Source organism: Pelodiscus sinensis, chromosome 1 (genome assembly GCF_052426305.1).
Source record: "Pelodiscus sinensis isolate ZL-2025 chromosome 1, ASM5242630v1, whole genome shotgun sequence".
NCBI lineage: Eukaryota > Metazoa > Chordata > Testudines > Trionychidae > Pelodiscus > Pelodiscus sinensis.
In genome coordinates, this window is record NC_143052.1 from 354,326,506 (window position 1) to 354,347,267 (window position 20,762).

At 54.8% G+C, this 20,762-nt stretch overlaps 1 protein-coding gene across 1 annotated transcript; it reads right to left on the reverse strand.

Annotated features, from left to right (window-relative positions):
- Positions 1-7,035: 7,035 nt before the first annotated feature.
- Positions 7,036-7,974, reverse strand: LOC149526059 (olfactory receptor 51I1-like). The gene has a single exon (XM_089777080.1). It carries the CDS (start codon positions 7,972-7,974, stop codon positions 7,036-7,038), a length of 939 nt encoding a protein of 312 aa, XP_089633206.1.
- Positions 7,975-20,762: the final 12,788 nt, after the last annotated feature.

Genomic DNA, 20,762 nt, shown 5'->3' on the forward strand with positions numbered 1-20,762 from the left:
GACGGGGGACGAGACAGGCCCAGCGACGCGCACTCACAAGGCCCAGGCTGAGCAGGGTTCAGTGGGGCTGGACGGCAGGTCAGTTTGTCCCCCTGGCTCCGGTGGCGCTAGGAGCTGGGGTTCGATTCCCTGCACCTGTAGGCAGGTCCCTGCCAGCTCTCACCCAGCCAGAGCGCAGGGCACCAGAGGGAGAATGGGGGCAGGGCTGAGCCGTGCCGGGTACAAACCGACCTGCCCCTGTGACTCTGGCCTGGACACGGATCAGCCCTGCCTCTGCGACCGGCCAGAGCGAGCCCAGAGACCCTGCCATGGAGACGCGCCCGGCTTGCTGGGAGCTAGTCTGTGTCTGCGAGCGCTGGCCAGGGACGGGCCCAGCTCCTAGTGTGGGAACCCGAGGGAGCCAGAGTGAAGCCGGGGGAGAAGCCAGCGGCAGGAGGCGGAGATGGGAAGGAAGAAGCCGGTGGGGAATGTGCTGGCCTGTGTGTCTCTTCCCTGGGCACTCCTGGGTTTTACTGCCCCTTGCAGCAGGGTGTGAGCGCGTGAGTGGGAGCGAGCGTCCCCGTGTCTCTGTGTGTTTCTGCATCACACTTTGTCTGCGTGAGTCTTAGCGTGGCAGTGTCAGGGTGAGTGAATGTGTGTCTGTGTGAGTGTCAGTCTGTGTCTGTTTCTCTGTTTGTGTCAGTGTCAATATGAGTGACTGAGTGTGTGTGTGTGTGTCTGACTGGCTGTAACATGCTGAGATGTTCCCAGAGAGGGGAGGTGCAGTCGGGGCAGCAGGCAGAGGCGCCGGGCTGGGGGGTAGCAGGGATCACCAGGGAGAACAGTGAGAGCTGGATGAGATTCCCCACTCCTGCCATGTCCCGGTGCCCCCAGATCCACCCACCCCCTGCACCAACCCCCCCAGCAGTGGGCAGAGGAACCCTGGCCAGCAGCCCTGGGACAAATCCCTCCTCTCAGGACAGAGCCCGGGACAAGGCAGAGCAGAGATGGTCTCAGCTTTGAAAGACTCATTGGAAAAATCCCCCCCCCCCCCCACCCCTTTCCCTGGTTCTCTGCCCGGGCGTGACGGGGGCTTTGCTGCGCACGCTGGCGAGGGGGTTGTCTGTCCATAAGGAAAATCGTCCAGAACCACTAGCAAGCAATGGGCAGAATTAGAGAAGCTTTGTGGGGCTGGTCTCTGCCCTGGACTCTCCCCACAGAGGGGTCAGAGAATCACCCCCCGTCTCTCCGCGCAGCCGACTCACCGGGTGGGCAGGACAATGATCTTCAGTGGAAGGAACAAGCCCCCGGGCCCGGCTGCCTGGAGCATAGTCTGCAGCCTGCCAGGTACCGGGAGTATTTATCCAGCATCCTGGCAGCAGCGCCGGGGACTCCTGCCGCCCCTGGGACACAGGCGGAGGCTGAGGTGTGACCAGGGGCTAATCAGGCACAGACGCCTCGTACAGCAGCAAGAGCTAATTGCCCCCTGGCCTGGAGCCTGCCCAGGGATATAGACAGGGCCAGCGTGAGTCCGACCCAGGGTCCATCTAGCCCAGGATCCATCCTCTGCCAGGGGCCAAGGCCTGGTGCTTCACAGGGAATGAGCAGAACCGGAGAATTGATCTAGTTCATTATTGACTTCGTCCAGTCCCAGCTCTGGCCCTCAGAGTCAGCAGCACCCGGAGCAGGCGGGGGCCTCCCTGGCTAATCGCCTTCCCTGGATACGTCCCACAGGGTCATTTCTGAACGTGTGATAACCCAGTCAAGCTTTGGCCTGTGCATCAGGCCCTTCAAGCCAAAAGCCTGGAGCAAAAGCTGTCATCTCACCTCTGCCCTGAGTCTCCCTCCCTGCCGGGCAGGGCAGTGGGTGGCACCTGCCCTCCCACCAGCCTGAATCATCCCTGCTCTGGAGAAACCAGTACAGCGTGTGAGGGGTTTACTTCAGGGCCCCTTGCCAGTCACTTCCCAGCTCTGGGCCACTGCCAACCATGGCCAGATTTCAGTCTCTGCTCACCCTTGCCTGGCTTGGGGGTTTCTCCCTTTCATAACCAGGCCAGAAGCAGGATTTCTGTAGGGCACAGGCCGCCAGACCTAACGATTAACAATCCTGAGCTCTTACATGGCCCCTTTCGCCAGCAGATCACAAGGCGAGCACCTAACGAGGGCAGAGTGTGAGCCCTATTTTATAGATGGGGACACTGAGGCATGGAAAGGTGAAGTGACTCACCCAAGGTCACAACTCAGACTGTGGCAGAACTAGGTCTAGTCTCTGTGTCCCCTGAAGCCCATTCTAACGCCATGTCCCTTAGGCCATGCTGCTGTCTCTGGGGGTATGTCTACACAGCTACCCCAGTTCTAACTGCTGAGCAGCAAAGGGGAACACAAGGAAGAGTCCTCGGCATCTGCTTTGTAAAACTGGCAGCCTCAGCCACCTCTGAAATTGGCTATAGGCCGAAGCCAGTGGATGCGAACCACACACACCTCCCGGCATAACGACCCCGTCTCAGCTCTGGCCATCCACAGCAGTTAGAAATGTCGCCCCTTGGGATGACGTCTCTGGTAGGAAGAAGAGAACGGAGAAGCAGGAAGAAACGGGTGTTGCCTGACTTCAGGGAGACACGCAATGAGCGTGTGCGGTGGGACGGACGGACACCCGCGGTCCCTGCTGTGCGCAAGGGATTCCGCTGGCAGACGTGACAAAGCGTGTGGCCTCTCCCAGTCACAGCACTTGGTGATCCATGGCTACTAGGACTGTGCTGTCCGTCCCCCCTCACCCAGCCCTGCCATACTAGGCACTGAGCACACCACAGAGTCTGTGCGGCAGAACGGACGTCAGCTCAGACCAGCGAGTTCTCTGTTTTACAGGTGTGTTTCCTTCCTCCTATTTCCCGTTTATATTCAGCAAGGGCGGTGCGTGGAAGGCTGGGTTGGAGAGCAAAGCCCCAGTCCCGTCGCTTCTGTCCAAGCCTCTGCCCCTTGGCTATGTCTACACTCGCGGCTTCTTGTGCGAGTAATATGCAAATGAGGCTAAGCGTGTAATATCGCTGAGCCTCATTTGCATACCTAATGAGCCACCATTTTTTTCAGAAGAGGCTCTTGCGCAAGAAGGAGCATCTACACGGCCCCTTCTTGTGCAAGAAAACCCCTCTTGTGCAACGCCGTTACACCTATTACTTTTCAGGAAGAACGGCGTTGCACAAGAGGGGTTTTCTTGCGCAAGAAGGGGCCGTGTAGATGCTCCTTCTGGCGCAAGAGCCTCTTCGGAAAAAAATGGGGGCTCATTAGGTATGCAAATGAGGCTCCGCGATATTCCACGCGTAGCCTCATTTGCATATGACTCACGCAAGAAGCCGCGAGTGTAGACGCAGCCCTTCTGTGCCGACTGCAGCCCAGCCCTCCTGCCCACGCAGAGTAGAGGGAAATTACATCCCTTGCCAACGTCACCTGCTGCCCATGGAGTCAGATCGCAGCCAGCAAGTGTCAGGTGCTGCTCACAGACACTGGACCCACAGTCCTTCCCCCAAAGGCTTTGGTCTCCTTTTACATCTAAGACGGCAATTTAAAGATGGAGAAGGAAATTGCAGAACTTTTTGCCGGCCACTCGCTTTACACCGTTTTAATTACGCAGGTTGTGACAGGGTACGATAACAAAAGACCCCTTGGGGCTCTTCCCTCTCGTGTCGATTATGCCACTGACAGCGCCACCTTGCTCTCTGGGGCTCCCCGCCTGTGATGGGGGGGTCACAGATGACCCCTCGGGGGGCCTCTCAGAGTGCTGCCACGCCACTGCCACTCACCTGCTCGCTGTCTGGGGCTCCTCACTGCCCGGTCCTGCTGGGCCAGCTCCTCTGGTCTCCCCCAGCCAAGGCCCCAAGCTGAGGTCCCTGCCCCCACCGAGAAGCAGTACAGACTGACCCACTTCAGGTCCAAGGTGAGTGCAGTTTGGGGCCCAGCCTCCTGAGAGAGCACCCCCCAGATGGGATCAGACCCCAACGAATTAGGGGTTTTAACACTATATTGTGCGCACTGGTTGTCCCCCTCTGCTCCCCGAGGTAACAACTACACTGGGTTTGATAGAAAGTAAAAGTGATTTTATTAAGTACAAGCAGTAGGACTGAAGTGGTGATAAGTGAAAACAGGCAGAGCAAAGTAGGTTACAAATCAAAAGACACAAAACCACTTGGCTAATTCTCCACTGAAACCTCAGTACAAACTCTTCAAACTCACCCTAGAACCACTTTTCCAGCTGCCCCTCCAAACCAGGGCTGTCTCCGCCACCCTGGGGTCACAGGCTCCTTCCTTCAGGTGCAGCCCAGCCAAAAGACCAAGGCCTCTCCTTTCCTATTCTGTTTGTTAAGGAATCGAGGCCACTCTCTCCCAACCACTGCTAGGATGTAAGGACAAAAGAGATTGTTCAACAGTTGCTCATCAAGACCTTGAAGGTAACACCCTCCATGTCTCTCATTCACACATTTGAAATGCACAAAGTATTCCCACTCAAGAAGGCTAATTTTGCACACAAAATTGATACCGACATCAAAGTAAGGTAAACAGAACCAGCAGATTGTGACGTGAAGATTAATGGGTTACACGACATAATTTGCTCAAAGCACTTTTGATTTATGTATATTCATGTCCATAAATCCATTTCATAAAGCATGGGGGGTGTCCATCACGCCACCATCATGTTCTGCTGGGCCAGATATTCTGATCTCCCCCAGACGAGGCACAGAATTGGAGTAACCAGACTCCCAAAGAGCAATGCGGACTCTCAAGCTCTTCAGCCCTAGGAGAATGCAATGCCAGGGTAAAGTATGCATGAAATTTCAAAAGAGATCACGTCCCCACATAAGTCCGTAGTTCCCTGAGTAAAAGTTTTACACAAAGGAAACTCATGAGGGTCTTTGCCCTCTTTATCAATGAAAGTGAAAGCACCCAGACAAAAATCATTTACTAAGCTCAAAAGAAAACACATAGCTAGTGCTAATTCACTAAAAAACACCCTATATTGTAAGCAAGACCACCCACAATGGTATCTTGACAGAATCCTTCAGCATGCTCTCAGGAGTGTGACAAGGGTGCCTGTTGTCACCTTTCCTGTTCTTGATCACAATGAATGACCATCAACGGGGCATGTAGTGGACACTTTTCAAACAGCTAAAGGACGTTGATTTTGCTGACAATATCTCCCTCTTTTCACACCAACATGAAAGCATGGAAGAAAAGGTCCCAACACTAGAAAAAAACTGCCTCAATGTTTGGACTGAGCATTTAACAAGGGGAAGATCAAGACAATGAGTCCAACCAGTCCAACAACAACACCATCACACTGAGAGGGGATGACCTGGAAGATGTGAGCAGTTCATCTTCTTGGGGAGTATTAAGGGCAGCGATGGAGGAACACACAAGGATGTCAATGCTAGGACAGGGAAAGCAGCAGCTGCATTCAAGACTCTTCATCCCATAGGGTATGTCTACACTAGCTCGTTAGTTCGAGCTAGGTAGGCAATTGAGGGCAGCCGGAGTTGCAAATGAAGCCCAGGATTTAAATATCCCGGGCTTTATTTTCATGTTCCCGGGTGCCGCCATTTTGAAAACCCCCTTAGTCCGAACTAACTGCCCGCGGTTAGACGAGGAGTAACAGTTAATTTGAACTAAGGAGTCAGTTCGAATTAACGTTTAACTGCCGCGTCTAGCCGTGGGCAGTTAGTTCGGACTAAGGGGGATTTCAAAATGGCAGCATCTGGGAACATGCAAATGAAGCCTGGGATATTTAAATCCCGGGCTTCATTTGCAACTCCGGTTGCTCTCAGTTGCCTACCCAGCTCGAACTAATGAGCTAGTGTAGACATACCCGTATGGAGTTCACAAATCATATCTGTGAACATGAAACTGCAGATCCTCAACACAAATGTGAAGAGTGTGCTCTTGTATGGATGTGAGACCTTGCATACTAAAAAGTCTTCAAACCACAAGCTACAGACATTCATAAAGAGATGCCTGAGTTACATCCTTCACATCAAATGGCAAGACATTGTCACAAATGAGGAGCTTTGGAACAGAGCAGGACAAGAACCACTTGAGATTCAAATCAAGAGAAAAAAGTGGGGATGGCTAGGCCACACTCTGAGAAAACCATCATCCAGCATAGTCTGTCAAGCTCTCACATGGAACCCACAAAGAAAATGCAAAAGAGGAAGACCTCGGACAATGTGGAGAAGATCTACTGAGACTGAAGGACAGCAACAACTGGGGTATTCCTGGAGTCAGCTAGAAGTTTTGTCTCAAGACAGAATGAAGTGGAGGAGACTTGTAGATGATCTATGCTCTACTCGGAGTACAAGGGTTTAAGAAGACGATTGTAAGCAGAATCTTTCCCTAAAGAGCTATACTTGATCTAGGCATAATCTTCAGGACAAAGATGATATTTTACTCTGACCGGGATCCCCAGCTCTTTGTGCCCTTCCAGGATTGTCTTGACCAGCCAAAGACAAAGAGCTTCCCCTTGCTTGAATAGTCTTCTCCCCAAGGTGGGGATCTTTTGTTCTATATTCTCTCTTCCATGAAAACTACCTGGGTCAAAAAATGGAATCCCAGTTCCAGGTGGCACAGTCACATGTCTTACTAGTCCAATCACCTTTGGACTTACAAGACAAACAAGGTTGTTTACAAGTTGCTAAGTTGATCATCCAATCATCCAGGCTTCCGGAGCACCAGTAACGGCTCTCATTAGCACATTAAATCATAAAGTCATATACTTCATATTTCTATCTTTACATACAAGAATGATACATGCACCAAAATAGGATACACAAATCAAGCGGTCTGTAACATTAACATTGATAGGTTACATGAGGTATTTTCTTTAAAGCATCTCCAACTTACGCATATTCATATTCATAAGCCAATTTTCATGCAGACTGGACAGGAACTATCATGCAGATAGGTTATTGTTGGAGAGTTTCGAATGTTCTTCAGAAAGATTTAACACTCATCAAACAAAGCACAGAAAACTTACCCAATAACAACTTTACTGACACAACTGTCAGTTCACTTTCAGCCTCTAGAGAATAGTCGCAAAATCCCCTTGTGAATCTCTTTCATTTTCACACTGTAAACGATTGGGTTTAGCACAGGAGGGACAAAGATATACACATAGGACATAAGAATATGCACAAGAAGAGGGGCATTTTCCCAAAACCTGTGGATAATGGGGACAGCAAGTGTTGGGACATAGAAGAGTAGGACGGCACAGATGTGGGAGATGCAGGTGTTCAGGGCCGTGAGGCGCTGCTCATGGGATGCAACATTTAAAACAGTCCTCAGAATCATGATATAAGAGAGGGTGATGAACAGTGAGTCCAAGCCGTATGTGATGAGAATGGCAAATAGTCCGCAGATGTTATTGAGGGTGGTGTCTGCACACGCTAGCCTCATCATGTCTGAGTGCAAGCAGTAGGCGTGGGACAGCACGTTACTTTTGCAGTATGGCAGCCTCTTAATCAGAAAGGGGAAAGGGAAGAGCATGCTGGTACATTTAACCACAATGACCAGACCTATTCTTACGATTCTGGGATTGGTCAAGATGGCTGCGTAGCGCAGCGGGTTACAGATGGCCACCAAGCGATCTAACGCCATGGCCACTAAAATCCCCGACTCCATGAAGGAAAAGAAGTGAATGAAAAACATCTGGGCCAGGCAGGCGTTGAAAGCGATGTCTGTGAAATAGAAGCAGAAGGTGCCGAGCACAGTGGGCAGGGTTGACAGAGCCATCCCGAGGTCGTTGACTGCCAACATGCAAAGGAACAGATACATGGGCTGGTGGAGACGCCGGTCTGCCCAGACAATGCAGAGAACAAGGCAATTCCCCGCCATGGCAGTGACGTATAACACAACGAAGGGGACGGCGATCCAGTGGTAAACCGCCTCCTGGCCTGGGAACCCGGTCAGCTGGAACGTCGCAGGCTGGAAGCTGGTGCTATTGAAACCCACCATAACCAGCCAGCTGCAAACTCCTGTGTACATACAAAACGAATCCATGAGTTTCCCTGCGACCAGGTGACAGGGGAGGGACGTGCAGTTCTACATTGATTTGCTGAATCCCAACACACAAGAGCCCTCTCTTGCTGGCCTGGGGCTGCTCTCACAGGTATCAGTGGGGACTGTTTGGAAGGAGCCGGAGGAGCCAGGCTCCAGGAATTCAGGGCCATCGCTCCGCAGAAATGGAGCTCGCTTTAGTTGCTGATTTCCAGCAGTAGCTCATTTAAGGGAAGCAAGAGATTCTGCCCCCCGCAGCTCTGCTGCCCACCGCTCCAGAACCTTTTGAGGAAGAGGCTGTAGCCATTAAGCTCCCATTGTTTCCAGCAGGGAGAACTCCCCCTTGGACTGACCTGGAATGCCCAATGGGGCCTGCGTGTCCCTGAGCTCTGCAGGGTGCTGTGAATTGCCGGCCCTCTTGGGCATGTGCAGTGCGCGGAGAGTACAGATTTCTCATGGCCCATGGGATGGGCCCAGGTGCAGGGGCACATCAGCACAGCACGGACGGGGAACGAACCTGGCCCAATGACGAGCACTCACAAGGCCCAGGCTGAGTAGGGCTGTGGGGTTCAGGGGGCCGGACGGTAGGTCAGTCGGAGCAGGATTTGTCCATATGGCTCCAGCTGCAGAAAGAGCTGGATTGTCATTCCCATCACCTGCAGGCAGACTCCTGCCAGCTCTCACCCAGCCGGAGCATTGGAGGAGATGCAGTCGGGGCAGCAGGCAGAGGCGCCGGGATGGGGGGTAGCAGGGATCACCAGGGAGAGCAATGAGAGCTGGATGAGATTCCCCACTCCTGCCATGGCCCGGTGCCCCCAGAGCCAGCCACCCCCTGCACCGACCCCCCCAGCAGTGGGCAGAGGAACCCTGGCCAGCGGCCCTGGGACAAATCCCTCCTCTCAGGACAAAGCCGAGGGACGTGGATTCTCACAGAGCGTGGAGGAGCTCTGAGTGTTTAAATCTTGTGTAAAAAAATCCCCCCTGCCCCTTCCCCAGCTGCCTGGTTTGCTGCCTGGGGGTGACGGGGCTTTGCTGGGCACCCGGCGTTTGGGCTCCTCTGCCCCGAGGGGACTTGCCTGGAACCGACTGACCAGCGAGGGGCAGAATTTGCCCAGCACAGACGAGAAAAGGAAACGTTTTACGCTTTGTGGGGCTGGTCTCTGCCCTGGAGTCTCCCCACAGAGGGGTCAGAGAATCACCCCCTGTCTCTCCGCGCAGCCGACTCACCGGGTGGGCAGGACAATGATCTTCAGTGGAAGAAACAAGCCCCCGGACTCCGGCTGCCTGGAGCATAGTCTGAAGCCTGCCAGGTACCGGGAGTATTTATCCAGCATCCTGGCAGCAGCGCCGGGGACTCCTGCCGCCCCTGGGACACAGGCGGAGGCTGAGGTGTGACCAGGGGCTAATCAGGCACAGACGCCTCGTACAGCAGCAAGAGCTAATTGCCCCCTGGCCTGGAGCCTGCCCAGGAACCGAGGCCCGGCTGGCGTGAGTCCGACCCAGGGTCCATCTAGCCCAGGATCCATCCTCTGCCAGGGGCCAAGGCCTGGTGCTTCACAGGGAATGAGCAGAACCGGAGAATTGATCTAGTTCATTATTGACTTCGTCCAGTCCCAGCTCTGGCCCTCAGATTCAGCAGCACCCGGAGCCGGCGGGGGCCTCCCTGGCTAATCGCCTTCCCTGGATACGTCCCACAGGGCCACTTCTGAACGTGTGATAACCCAGTCAAGCTTTGGCCTGTGCATCAGGCCCTTCAAGCCAAAAGCCTGGAGCAAAAGCTGTCATCTCACCTCTGCCCTGAGTCTCCCTCCCTGCCGGGCAGGGCAGTGGGTGGCACCTGCCCTCCCACTAGCCTGAATCCTCCCTGCTCTGGAGAAACCAGTACAGCGTGTGAGGGATTTACTTCAAGGCCCCTTGCCAGTCACTTCCCAGCTCTGGGCCACTGCCAACCATGGCCAGATTTCAGTCTCTGCTCACCCTTGCCTGGCTTGGGGGTTTCTCCCTTTCATAACCAGGCCAGAAGCAGGATTTCTGTAGGGCACAGGCCGCCAGACCTAACGATTAACAATCCTGAGCTCTTACATGGCCCCTTTCGCCAGCAGATCACAAGGCGAGCACCTAACGAGGGCAGAGTGTGAGCCCTATTTTATAGATGGGGACACTGTGGCATGGAAAGGTGAAGTGACTCACCCAAGGTCACAACTCAGACTGTGGCAGAACTAGGTTTAGTCTCTGTGTCCCCTGAAGCCCATTCTAACGCCATGTCCCTTAGGCCACGCTGCTGTCTCTGGGGGTATGTCTACACAGCCGCCCTAGTTCGAACTGCTAAGCAGCAAAGGGGAACACAAGGAAGAGTCCTCGGCATCTGCTTTGTAAAACTGGCAGCCTCAGCCACCTCTGAAATTGGCTATAGGCCGAAGCCAGTGGATGCGAACCACACACACCTCCCGGCATAACGACCCCCGTCTCAGCTCTGGCCATCCGCAGCAGTTAGAAATGTCGCCCCTTGGGATGACGTCTCTGGTAGGAAGAAGAGAACGGAGAAGCAGGAAGAAACGGGTGTTGCCTGACTTCAGGGAGACACGCAATGAGCGTGTGCGGTGGGACGGACGGACACCCGCGGTCCCTGCTGTGCGCAAGGGATTCCGCTGGCAGACGTGACAAAGCGTGTGGCCTCCCCCAGTCACAGCACTTGGTGATCCATGGCTACTAGGACTGTGCTATCCGTCCCCCCTCACCCAGCCCTGCCAAACTAGGCACTGAGCACACCACAGAGTCTGTGCGGCAGAACGGACGTCAGCTCAGACCAGCGAGTTCTCTGTTTTACAGGTGTGTTTCCTTCCTCCTATTTCCCGTTTATATTCAGCAAGGGCGGTGCGTGGAAGGCTGGGTTGGAGAGCAAAGCCCCAGTCCCGTCGCTTCTGTCCAAGCCTCTGCCCCTTGGCTATGTCTACACTCGCGGCTTCTTGCGCGAGTAATATGCAAATGAGGCTAAGCGTGGAATATCGTTGAGCCTCATTTGCATACCTAATGAGCCACCATTTTTTTCAGAAGAGGCTCTTGCGCAAGAAGGAGCATCTACACGGCCCCTTCTTGTGCAAGAAAACCCCTCTTGCGCGATGCCGTTACACCTATTACTTTTCAGGAAGAACGGCGTTGCACAAGAGGGGTTTTCTTGCTCAAGAAGGGGCCATGTAGATGCTCCTTCTGGCGCAAGAGCCTCTTCTGAAAAAAATGGGGGCTCATTAGGTATGCAAATGAGGCTCCGCGATATTCCACGCATAGCCTCATTTGCATATGACTCACGCAAGAAGCCGCGAGTGTAGACGCAGCCCTTCTGTGCCGACTGCAGCCCAGCCCTCGTGCCCACGCAGAGTAGAGGGAAATTACATCCCTTGCCAACGTCACCTGCTGCCCATGGAGTCAGATCGCAGCCAGCAAGTGTCAGGTGCTGCTCACAGACACTGGACCCCACAGTCCTTCCCCCAGAGGCTTTGATCTCCTTTTACATCTAAGACGGCAATTTAAAGATGTAGAAGGAAATTGCAGAACTTTTTGCAGGCCACTCGCTTTACACCGTTTTAATTACGCAGGTTGTGACAGGGTACGATAACAAAAGACCCCTTGGGGCTCTTCCCTCTCGTGTCGATTATGCCACTGACAGCGCCACCTTGCTCTCTGGGGCTCCCCGCCTGTGATGGGGGGGTGTGACGTAGTGGGGGTACTTGCTGGGCTGTGGTGACCCCTGCTGTCTGGAGCAAGACCCAGCAGGGAAAGCCTCACTAGGCCAAGGTAGTGCCAAACTTGTTGAACCAGTGGCCAGACACCCCCCATGGGGAGGAACAAAGGGAGGTGGAATGCTGCCCTGGCTGGGGGGCAGGGCTGAGAGAGGGTTAGGTAGTTCCTGGCTGGAAGGCAGGGAATAAGGAGCTGGGGAGGGGGCTGGGACTCCCCTATCTCAAGGGGGGGCACTGAGGCCTCTTAGCCCCAGTTCCTGTAACCAGATTACATCTGTGCTGCGCTGTGCTGGAGGAGCAATAAACCACCCTCAATTCCACTGGCTGGTGCAGTCTGTTTGTGCCATTTCGGGGTGCAGGAGACGGGGGAACCCCCAACGCGCCGTCACACTGGTGTCAGGAGTGGGATTCACTGCACCCCGTGGATGAAGCTCCCAGCGGCAAGCGACAAGGCGCCGTAGAAGCAAGAGTCCTGGAGCCAAGAATGCTTGAGGCAGAGCGAAGCGGTTCCGGGGAATCGTGGGGCGCTGCAGCACTAGACTGGTGAGTCTGCACTGAGGGGCCCAGCGGGCAGATGGCCTACGCCCAACTCTTGAAGGCAGAGCTGGTGGGGCTGTGCAGAGAGAGGGGCTTGCCTGTGCGGAAAGCAACCAAGGCCCAGCTGATTACCCAGCTGGAAGATAATGACCAGCCACCAGGGCCAGGATCTTGTCCCCAGGGGAAGCAGCCAGACCCCCCCTGAGAGTGTGTCAGGCTCAGAGAGGGGGAGGAGCGCTGGAACCCAGCGGAGAGATGAGACAGCGTCTCCCGGGAGGCCTGCAAGCCGTAGCCCATCTAGGGCAGGGGCCAGCCCAGCGGAGCTGTGGCGGCTGGAGATCCAGCTGCGGATGAAGGAATTGGAAGTACAGGACCGAGAGAAGGAGCGCCAGGACCGAGAGAAGGAGCGCCAAGATCGAGAGAGGCAGCGACAGCATGAGCTGGCCATGGCAGAGCGGAGAACCTGCGGGGCCCCGGCTGCGCCAAGAGTGGATGGGCCCCAGGGTCCCGGGGCTGCCAGGCGCTTGGAGAGGCTCACGGTGGCCCAATTGAAGGACGTGGGCGACATAGACGGGTTCCTCAGCTCCTTTGAGAGGGCCTGTGGACTGCAACGGGTCCCCCCAGCTGTCTGGCTGCAGGAGCTCATCCCCGCACTGAACCAGGAGGCGGCCGGAGTGCTCAGTCAGCTGGAGGACCTACAGCCAGGGGATTACAAACGAGTCAAGGAGGCCCTGCTGCACAAGTTCGGGCTGACCCCCGAGATGTAAAGGAAGAAGTTCCGGGGGGTACAGAAAGGGCCACGGGAGACCTATGTGGACCTGGCCTCCCGCCTGGCGCAATACTGCCGCAAGTGGGTGTCTGGAGTCGGAGCCCAGACTGCAGAGGAGCTGCTCAAGCTGGTCATGATGGAGCAGCTCTATGAAGCGTGCCCACCCAAACTGAAGCTGTGGCTCAAGGACCGGAGACCAGAGAACCCCCAGGAGGCCGGGAGACTGGCGGATGAGTTCATGGAGAGCCGGTCCGGGGGTGAACGGGAGTCCCGGAGAGAAAGAGAATCGCGCAGAGACCAGTTCTCGGTGGAGCAACGGAGAGAGACACCTCCGAGGTGAGCCCCAGGGACCAGGACCAGTCATCGATACCCCAGAAAACCAGCCAGGGCCCGGGCAGAGCCGACCCGAATGGGCCCACAGAACCTAACTTGCCATCGCTGTGGGCAACGAGGCCACAAGAGGGCTCAATGCACCAGGCGCAAGAACAGGTCCCATGACCTGGGACATTCCAGGATTAACTGGCTGGGGCGGGAGGAAGGGCAGGCTGCCCCAGAGGCAGGGGCTGGCCGGCAAACCTCCGCTCGGGGAGGGGGGAAGGATGCTCAGTGCACCTCCCCTGGGAGGTCTGACCCTCGGGAGGCAGATTCATCCGTGCACCGGGTGGGGGCGGGGCGGCCCCTACGGAGGGACTGCCTCGTACCCCTGGAGGTGGATGGCAGGAAGGTGACAGGTTTCTGGGACACAGGGGCGGAGGTGACGCTGGCCTGACCCAACATAGTGGCCCCAGACCGTATGCTACCCGACACTCAGCTGACACTGAGGGGCATAGGCGGCACCCCCTTTAAGGTACCCGTAGCCAGGGTGCATCTGAAATGGGAGGCCAAGGAGGGCCCCAAGGAAGTGGGGGTGCACCCGCACTTGCCCACCGACGTGCTGATGGGGAGTGACCTAGAGGAGTGGCCAGACGGACCCCACAGGACGCTGGTCACCACCCGTAGCCAGAGCAAGCGAGGGGCTTGCGGCCCGGAACTCGAGGAGGTTCCCCAACAGGGGGCCCAGGGCCCCGTCCCAGCCGACCTAGAGTTGGACCTAGGCAGTTGGGGGAACCACGGCCCTGTCCCAGCCCCAGCCGCTGAATTCCAGGCGGAGGTGCGAGCGGATCCCTCCTTGCAGGCCCTGAGGGACCGGGCTGACCTGGGTGCCGCTCAACCCCTAGGAGGAGATTGCCAGGAGAAGTTCCGGTGGGAGAGGGGATTTCTGTACCGGGAATGGCTTTCCCCCGGGACGGTAGGCAAGTGGGGGCTCCAGCGGCAGCTGGTGGTTCCCCAAAGGTATCGCCGCAAGCTGCTACACCTGGCCCATGACCTCCCGTTCTCGGGACACCAGGGGATCCGGCGCACGCGGCTGAGGCTGCTCCAAAACTTCTATTGGCCAGGGATGTTTGCAGCTGTCCAGCGGTACTGCCGGTCCTGCGACTCCTGCCAACGAGTGGGGAAGGCCCAAGACAGGAAGAAAGCTGCATTGAGACCCCTGCCCATCATAGAGGAGCCTTTCCAGAAGGTGGCGATGGATATTGTGGGGCCCTTCAACAGAGCGACCCGGACAGGGAAGAAATACATCCTGGTGGTGGTGGACTTCGCCACCCGCTACCCCGAGGCCGTGGCCCTGCCCTCTATTGAGGCAGACACGGTGGCAGACGCACTGCTGACCATTTTCAGCAGGGTGGGGTTTCCCCAGGAGGTTCTCACGGACCAGGGATCCAACTTCATGTCGGCCCTGCTCCGGTGCTTGTGGGAGAAGAGTGGGGTGCAACACACCTGGGCCTCAGCGTATCACCCCCAGACCAACGGGTTGGTGGAGAGGTTCAATGGGACTCTGAAGCAGATGCTACGGACCTTTATGCACAAACACCCGCAGGACTGGGACAAGTACCTACCCCACCTGCTGTTTGCATACAGGGAAGTGCCCCAGGAGTCCACGGGGTTCTCGCCGTTCGAGCTGTTATATGGGAGGCGAGTGAGGGGCCCCCTGGACTTACTGAAAGACGAGTGGGAGGGGAAGGTCTCCCCAGAGGGTGAGCCGGTCGTGGAATACGTCCTGACATTCCGGGAAAGACTTGCCGAGCTCATGGGCCTGGCCAGAGAGAACCTGAGCAGGGCCCAGAGGAAGCAGAAGGTCTGGTACGACCGCAATGCACGGGCCCGTGCCTACGCTACCGGGGACCAGGTGATGGTCCTGATCCCCGTGCGGAAGAACAAGCTGCAAGCCGCCTGGGACGGCCCCTTCAAGGTGGTTAAGCAGCTGAACGAGGTGAACTACGTGGTGGAGCTGACGGGCCGGACGCGCGGCCAGCGGGTATATCATGTTAACATGATGAAGCCGTACTGGGACAGGGAGAACTTGGTGCTGGCTGTGTGTAAGCCCTGGGAGAAGCAGGGGGAGGATCCCCTGGTGGGCCTGTTCCCTGGGACCGGAGAGGACTCTTCGCTGGAGTCAATTTCCCTCTCAGACCAGCTCACCCCGGCCCAGCAGGCCGAGATCCGGGAGGTGCTGCGCTCCCACCAGCAGCTGTTCTCCGACAAGCCTGGTCTCACCAGCCTGGCTGTCCACCGGGTGCAGACGGGCACTCACCCCCCGGTGCGCTGCTCCCCATTCAGGGTCACAGGGAAAACAGCCCAGGACCTGGAGAGATAGGTCCAGGACATGTTGGCCCTGGGGGTGATCCAGCCGTCCTCCAGCCCCTGGGCCTCTCCCGTGGTGCTGGTTCCCAAGAAGGACGGGTCGATCCGGTTCTGCGTGGACTACCGGAAGCTCAACGCCATCACGGTGTCCGACGCCTACCCGATGCCAAGGCCCGACGAGCTCCTGGACAAGCTGGGGGGAGCTCGCTACCTCACCACCCTGGACCTCACCAAGGGCTACTGGCAGGTGCCGCTAGACCAGGAGGCCACACTGAAATCAGCTTTCATCACGCCACTGGGGCTCTATGAGTTCCTGGTCCTGCCCTTCGGCCTCAAAGGGGCGCTGGCCACCTTCCAGCGCTTGGTGGACCAGCTGCTGCGGGGAATGGAGAACTGTGCCCTAGCGTACATCGATGACATCTGCGTCTTCAGCCAGTCCTGGGAGGACCACGTGGCCCAGGTCAGCCAGGTTCTGGATCGACTGAGGGAGGCCGGGTTGACCGTAAAGGCTGGGAAGTGCAAGGTTGGAATGGCCGAAGTGTCCTACCTGGGCCATAAGGTGGGGAGCGGCTGCTTGAAGCCAGAGCCGGCCAAAGTGGAGGCCATCCGGGACTGGCCTGTGCCTCAGACCAAGAAGCAGGTCCAGGCTTTCATTGGGATGGCGGGGTACTACCGGAGGTTTGTGCCCAACTTCAGCTCCATCGCTGCCCCGATCACAGAGCTGTGCAGGAAGGGGAGGCCCGACAGGGTGGTCTGGACGGAGCAGTGCCAGAGGGCTCTCTGTGCACTGAAGGGAGCCCTGGCCAAGGCTCCAGTGTTGGTAAACCCAGACTTCGACAAGCCCTTTATCGTGTTTACGGACTCCTCGGACACTGGGCTGGGGGCGGTGCTGATGCAGGCGGACGAGAAAGGGGAACGTCACCCCATTGTGTACCTGAGCAGGAAGCTGCTGCCCCAGGAGCGGAGCTACGCGACCGTAGAGAGGGAATGCCTGGCCATGGTGTGGGCCCTGCAAAAACTGCAGCCGTACCTGTTTGGCCGGCGTTTCACGGTTTTCACCGACCACTGCCCCCTGACCTGGCTACACCAGATGAAGGGGACCAACGCCAAGCTGCTGCGGTGGAGCCTGCTCCTGCAAGACTAGGACATGGAAGTGACCCACGTCAAGGGGAGCGCCAACATCATCGCCGACGCGCTGTCCCGTGGCGAGGGGCCCGAACTTCCCCAGGTCACGAGCGGAGTGACCCTGCTCAGTTCGCTCTCGGAGGGCGGAGAACTGTGACGTAGTGGGGGTACTTGCTGGGCTGTGGTGACCTCTGCTGTCTGGAGCAAGACCCAGCAGGGAAAGCCTCACTATGCAAAGATAATGCCAAACTTGTTGAACCAGTGGCCAGACACCCCCCATGGAGAGGAACAAAGGAAGGTGGAATGCTGCCCTGGCTGGGGGGCAGGGCTGGAAGAGGGTTAGTTAGTTCCTGGCTGGAAGGGAGGGAAGAAGGAGCTGGGGAGGGGGCTGGGACTCCCCTATCTCAAGGGGGGGCACTGAGGCCTCTTAGCCCCAGTTCCTGTAACCAGATTACATCTGTGCTGCGCTGTGCTGGAGGAGCAATAAACCACCCTCAATTCCACTGGCTGGTGCAGTCTGTTTGTGCCATTTCGGGGTGCAGGAGACGGGGAACCCCCAACACGCCGTCACAGGGGGTCACAGATGACCCCTCGGGGGGCCTCTCAGAGTGCTGCCACGGCCACTGCCACTCACCTTCTCGCTGTCTGGGGCTCCTCACTGCCCGGTCCTGCTGGGCCAGCTCCTCTGGTCTCCCCCAGCCAAGGCCCCAAGCTGAGGTCCCTGCCCCCACTGAGAAGCAGTACAGACTGACCCACTTCAGGTCCAAGGTGAGTGCAGTTTGGGGCCCAGCCTCCTGAGAGAGCACTCCCCACATAGGATCAGACCCCAACGAATTAGGGGTTTTAACAATATATTGTGCGCACTGGTTGTCCCCCTCTGCCCCCCGAGGTAACAATTACACTGGGTTTGATAGAAAGTAAAAGTGATTTTATTAAGTACAAGCAGTAGGATTGAAGTGGTGATAAGTGAAAACAGGCAGAGCAAAGTAGGTTACAAATCAAAAGACACAAAACCACTTGGCTAATTCTCCACTGAAACCTCAGTACAAACTCTTCAAACTCACCCTAGAACCACTTTTCCAGCTGCCCCTCCAAACCAGGGCTGTCTCCGCCACCCTGGGGTCACAGGCTCCTTCCTTCAGGTGCAGCCCAGCCAAAAGACCAAGGCCTCTCCTTTCCTATTCCGTTTGTTAAGGAATCGAGGCCACTCTCTCTCAACCACTGCTAGGACGTAAGGACAAAAGAGATTGTTCAACAGTTGCTCATCAAGACCTTGAAGGTAACACCCTCCATGTCTCTCATTCACACATTTGAAATGCACAAAGTATTCCCACTCAAGAAGGCCAATTTTGCACACAAAATTGATACCTACATCAAAGTAAGGTAAACAGAACCAGCAGATTGTGACATGAAGATTAATGGGTTACACGACATAATTTGCTCAACGCACTTTTGATTTATGTATATTCATGTCCATAGATCCATTTCATAAAGCAAGGGGGTTGTCCATCATGCCACCATCATGTTCTGCTGGGCCAGATATTCTGATCTCCCCCAGATGAGGCACAGAGTTGGGGTAACCAGACTCCCAAAGAGCAATGCAGACTCTCCACCTCTTCAGCCCTGGGAGAATGCAATGCCAGGGCAAAGTATGCATGAAACCAAATTTCAAAAGAGATCACGTCCCCACATAAATCCGTAGTTCCCTGAGTAAAAGTTTTACACAAAGGAAACTCATGAGGATGTTTGCCCTCTTTATCAATGAAAGTGAAAGCACCCAGACAAAAATCATTTACTAAGCTCAAAAGAAAACACATAGCTAGTGCTAATTCACTAAAAAACACCCTATATTGTAAGCAAGACCACCCACAATGGTATCTTGACAGAATCCTTCAGCATGCTCTCAGGAGTGTGACAAGGGTGCCTGTTGTCACCTTTCCTGTTCTTGATCACAATGAATGACCATCAACGGGGCATGTAGTGGACACTTTTCAAACAGCTAAAGGACGTTGATTTTGCTGACAATACCTCCCTCTTTTCACACCAACATGAAAGCATGGAAGAAAAGGTCCCAACGCTAGACTAAACTGCCTCAATGTTTGGACTGAGCATTAACAAGGGAAAGATCAAGACAATGAGTCCAACCAGTCCAACAGCAACACCATGACACTGAGAGGGGATGACCTGGAAGATGTGAGCAGTTCATCTTCTTGGGGAGTATTAAGGGCAGCGATGGAGGAACACACAAGGATATCAATGCTAGGACAGGGAAAGCAGCAGCTGCATTCAAGACTCTTCATCCCATAGGGTATGTCTAGACTAGCTCGTTAGTTCGAGCTAGGTAGGCAATTGAGGGCAGCCGGAGTTGCAAATGAAGCCCAGGATTCAAATATCCCGGGCTTCATTTTCATGTTCCCGGGTGCCGCCATTTTGAAAACCCCCTTAGTCCGAACTAACTGCCCGCGGTTAGACGAGGAGTAACAGTTAATTTGAACTAAGGAGTCAGTTCGAATTAACGTTTAACTGCCGCGTCTAGCCATGGGCAGTTAGTTCGGACTAAGGGGGATTTCAAAATGGCAGCGTCTGGGAACATGCAAATGAAGCCTGGGATATTTAAATCCCGGGCTTCATTTGCAACTCTGGTTGCTCTCAGTTGCCTACCTAGCTCGAACTCATGAGCTAGTGTAGACATACCCATATGGAGTTCACAAATCATATCTGTGAACATGAAACTGCAGATCTTCAACACAAATGTGAAGAGTGTGCTCTTGTATGGATGTGAGACCTTGCATACTAAAACGTCTTCAAACCACAAGCTACAGACATTCATAAACAGATGCCTGAGTTACATCCTTCACATCAAATGGCAAGACTTTGTCACAAACGAGAAGCTTTGGAACAGAGCAGGACAAGAACCACTTGACATTCAAATCAAGAGAAAAAAGTGGGGATGGCTAGGCCACACTCTGAGAAAACCATCATCCAGCATAGTCTGTCAAGCTCTCACATGGAACCCACAAGGAAAATGCAAAAGAGGTAGACCTCGGACAATGTGGAGAAGATCTACTGAGACTGAAGGACAGCAACAACTGGGGTATTCCTGGAGTCAGCTAGAAGTTTTGTCTCAAGACAGAATGAAGTGGAGGAGACTTGTAGATGATCTATGCTCTACTCGGAGTACAAGGGTTTAAGAAGACGATTGTAAGCAGATTCTTTTCCTAAAGAGCTATACTTGATCTAGGCATAATTTTCAGGACAAAGATGATATTTTACTCTGACCTGGATCCTCAGCTCTTTGTACCCTTCCAGGATTGTCTTGACCAGCCAAAGACAAAGAGCTTCCCCTTGCTTGAATAGTCTTCTCCCCAAGGTGGGGATCTTTTGTTCTATATTCTCTCTTCCATGAAAACTACCTGGGTCAAAAAATGGAATCCCAGTTCCAGGTGGCACAGTCACATGTCTTACTAGTCCAATCACCTTTGGACTTACAAGACAAACAAGGTTGTTTACAAGTTGCTAAGTTGATCATCCAATCATCCAGGCTTCCGGAGCACCAGTAACGGCTCTCATTAGCACATTAAATCATAAAGTCATATACTTCATATTTCTATCTTTACATACAAGAATGATACTTGCACCAAAATAGGATATACAAATGAAGCGGTCTGTAACATTAACATTGATAAGTTACATGAGGTATTTTCTTTAAAGCATCTCCAACTTATGCATATTCATATTCATAAGCCAATTTTCATGCAGACTGGACAGGAACTATCATGCAGATAGGTTATTGTTGGAGGGTTTCGAATGTTCTTCAGAAAGATTTAACACTCATCAAACAAAGCACAGAAAACTTACCCAATAACAACTTTACTGACACAACTGTCAGTTCACTT

Bases quoted from the DNA above. Each gene is read 5' to 3' on its own strand.
- LOC149526059 (XM_089777080.1), bottom strand. From the start codon at position 7,974: ATGGTGGGTTTCAATAGCACCAGCTTCCAGCCTGCGACGTTCCAGCTG.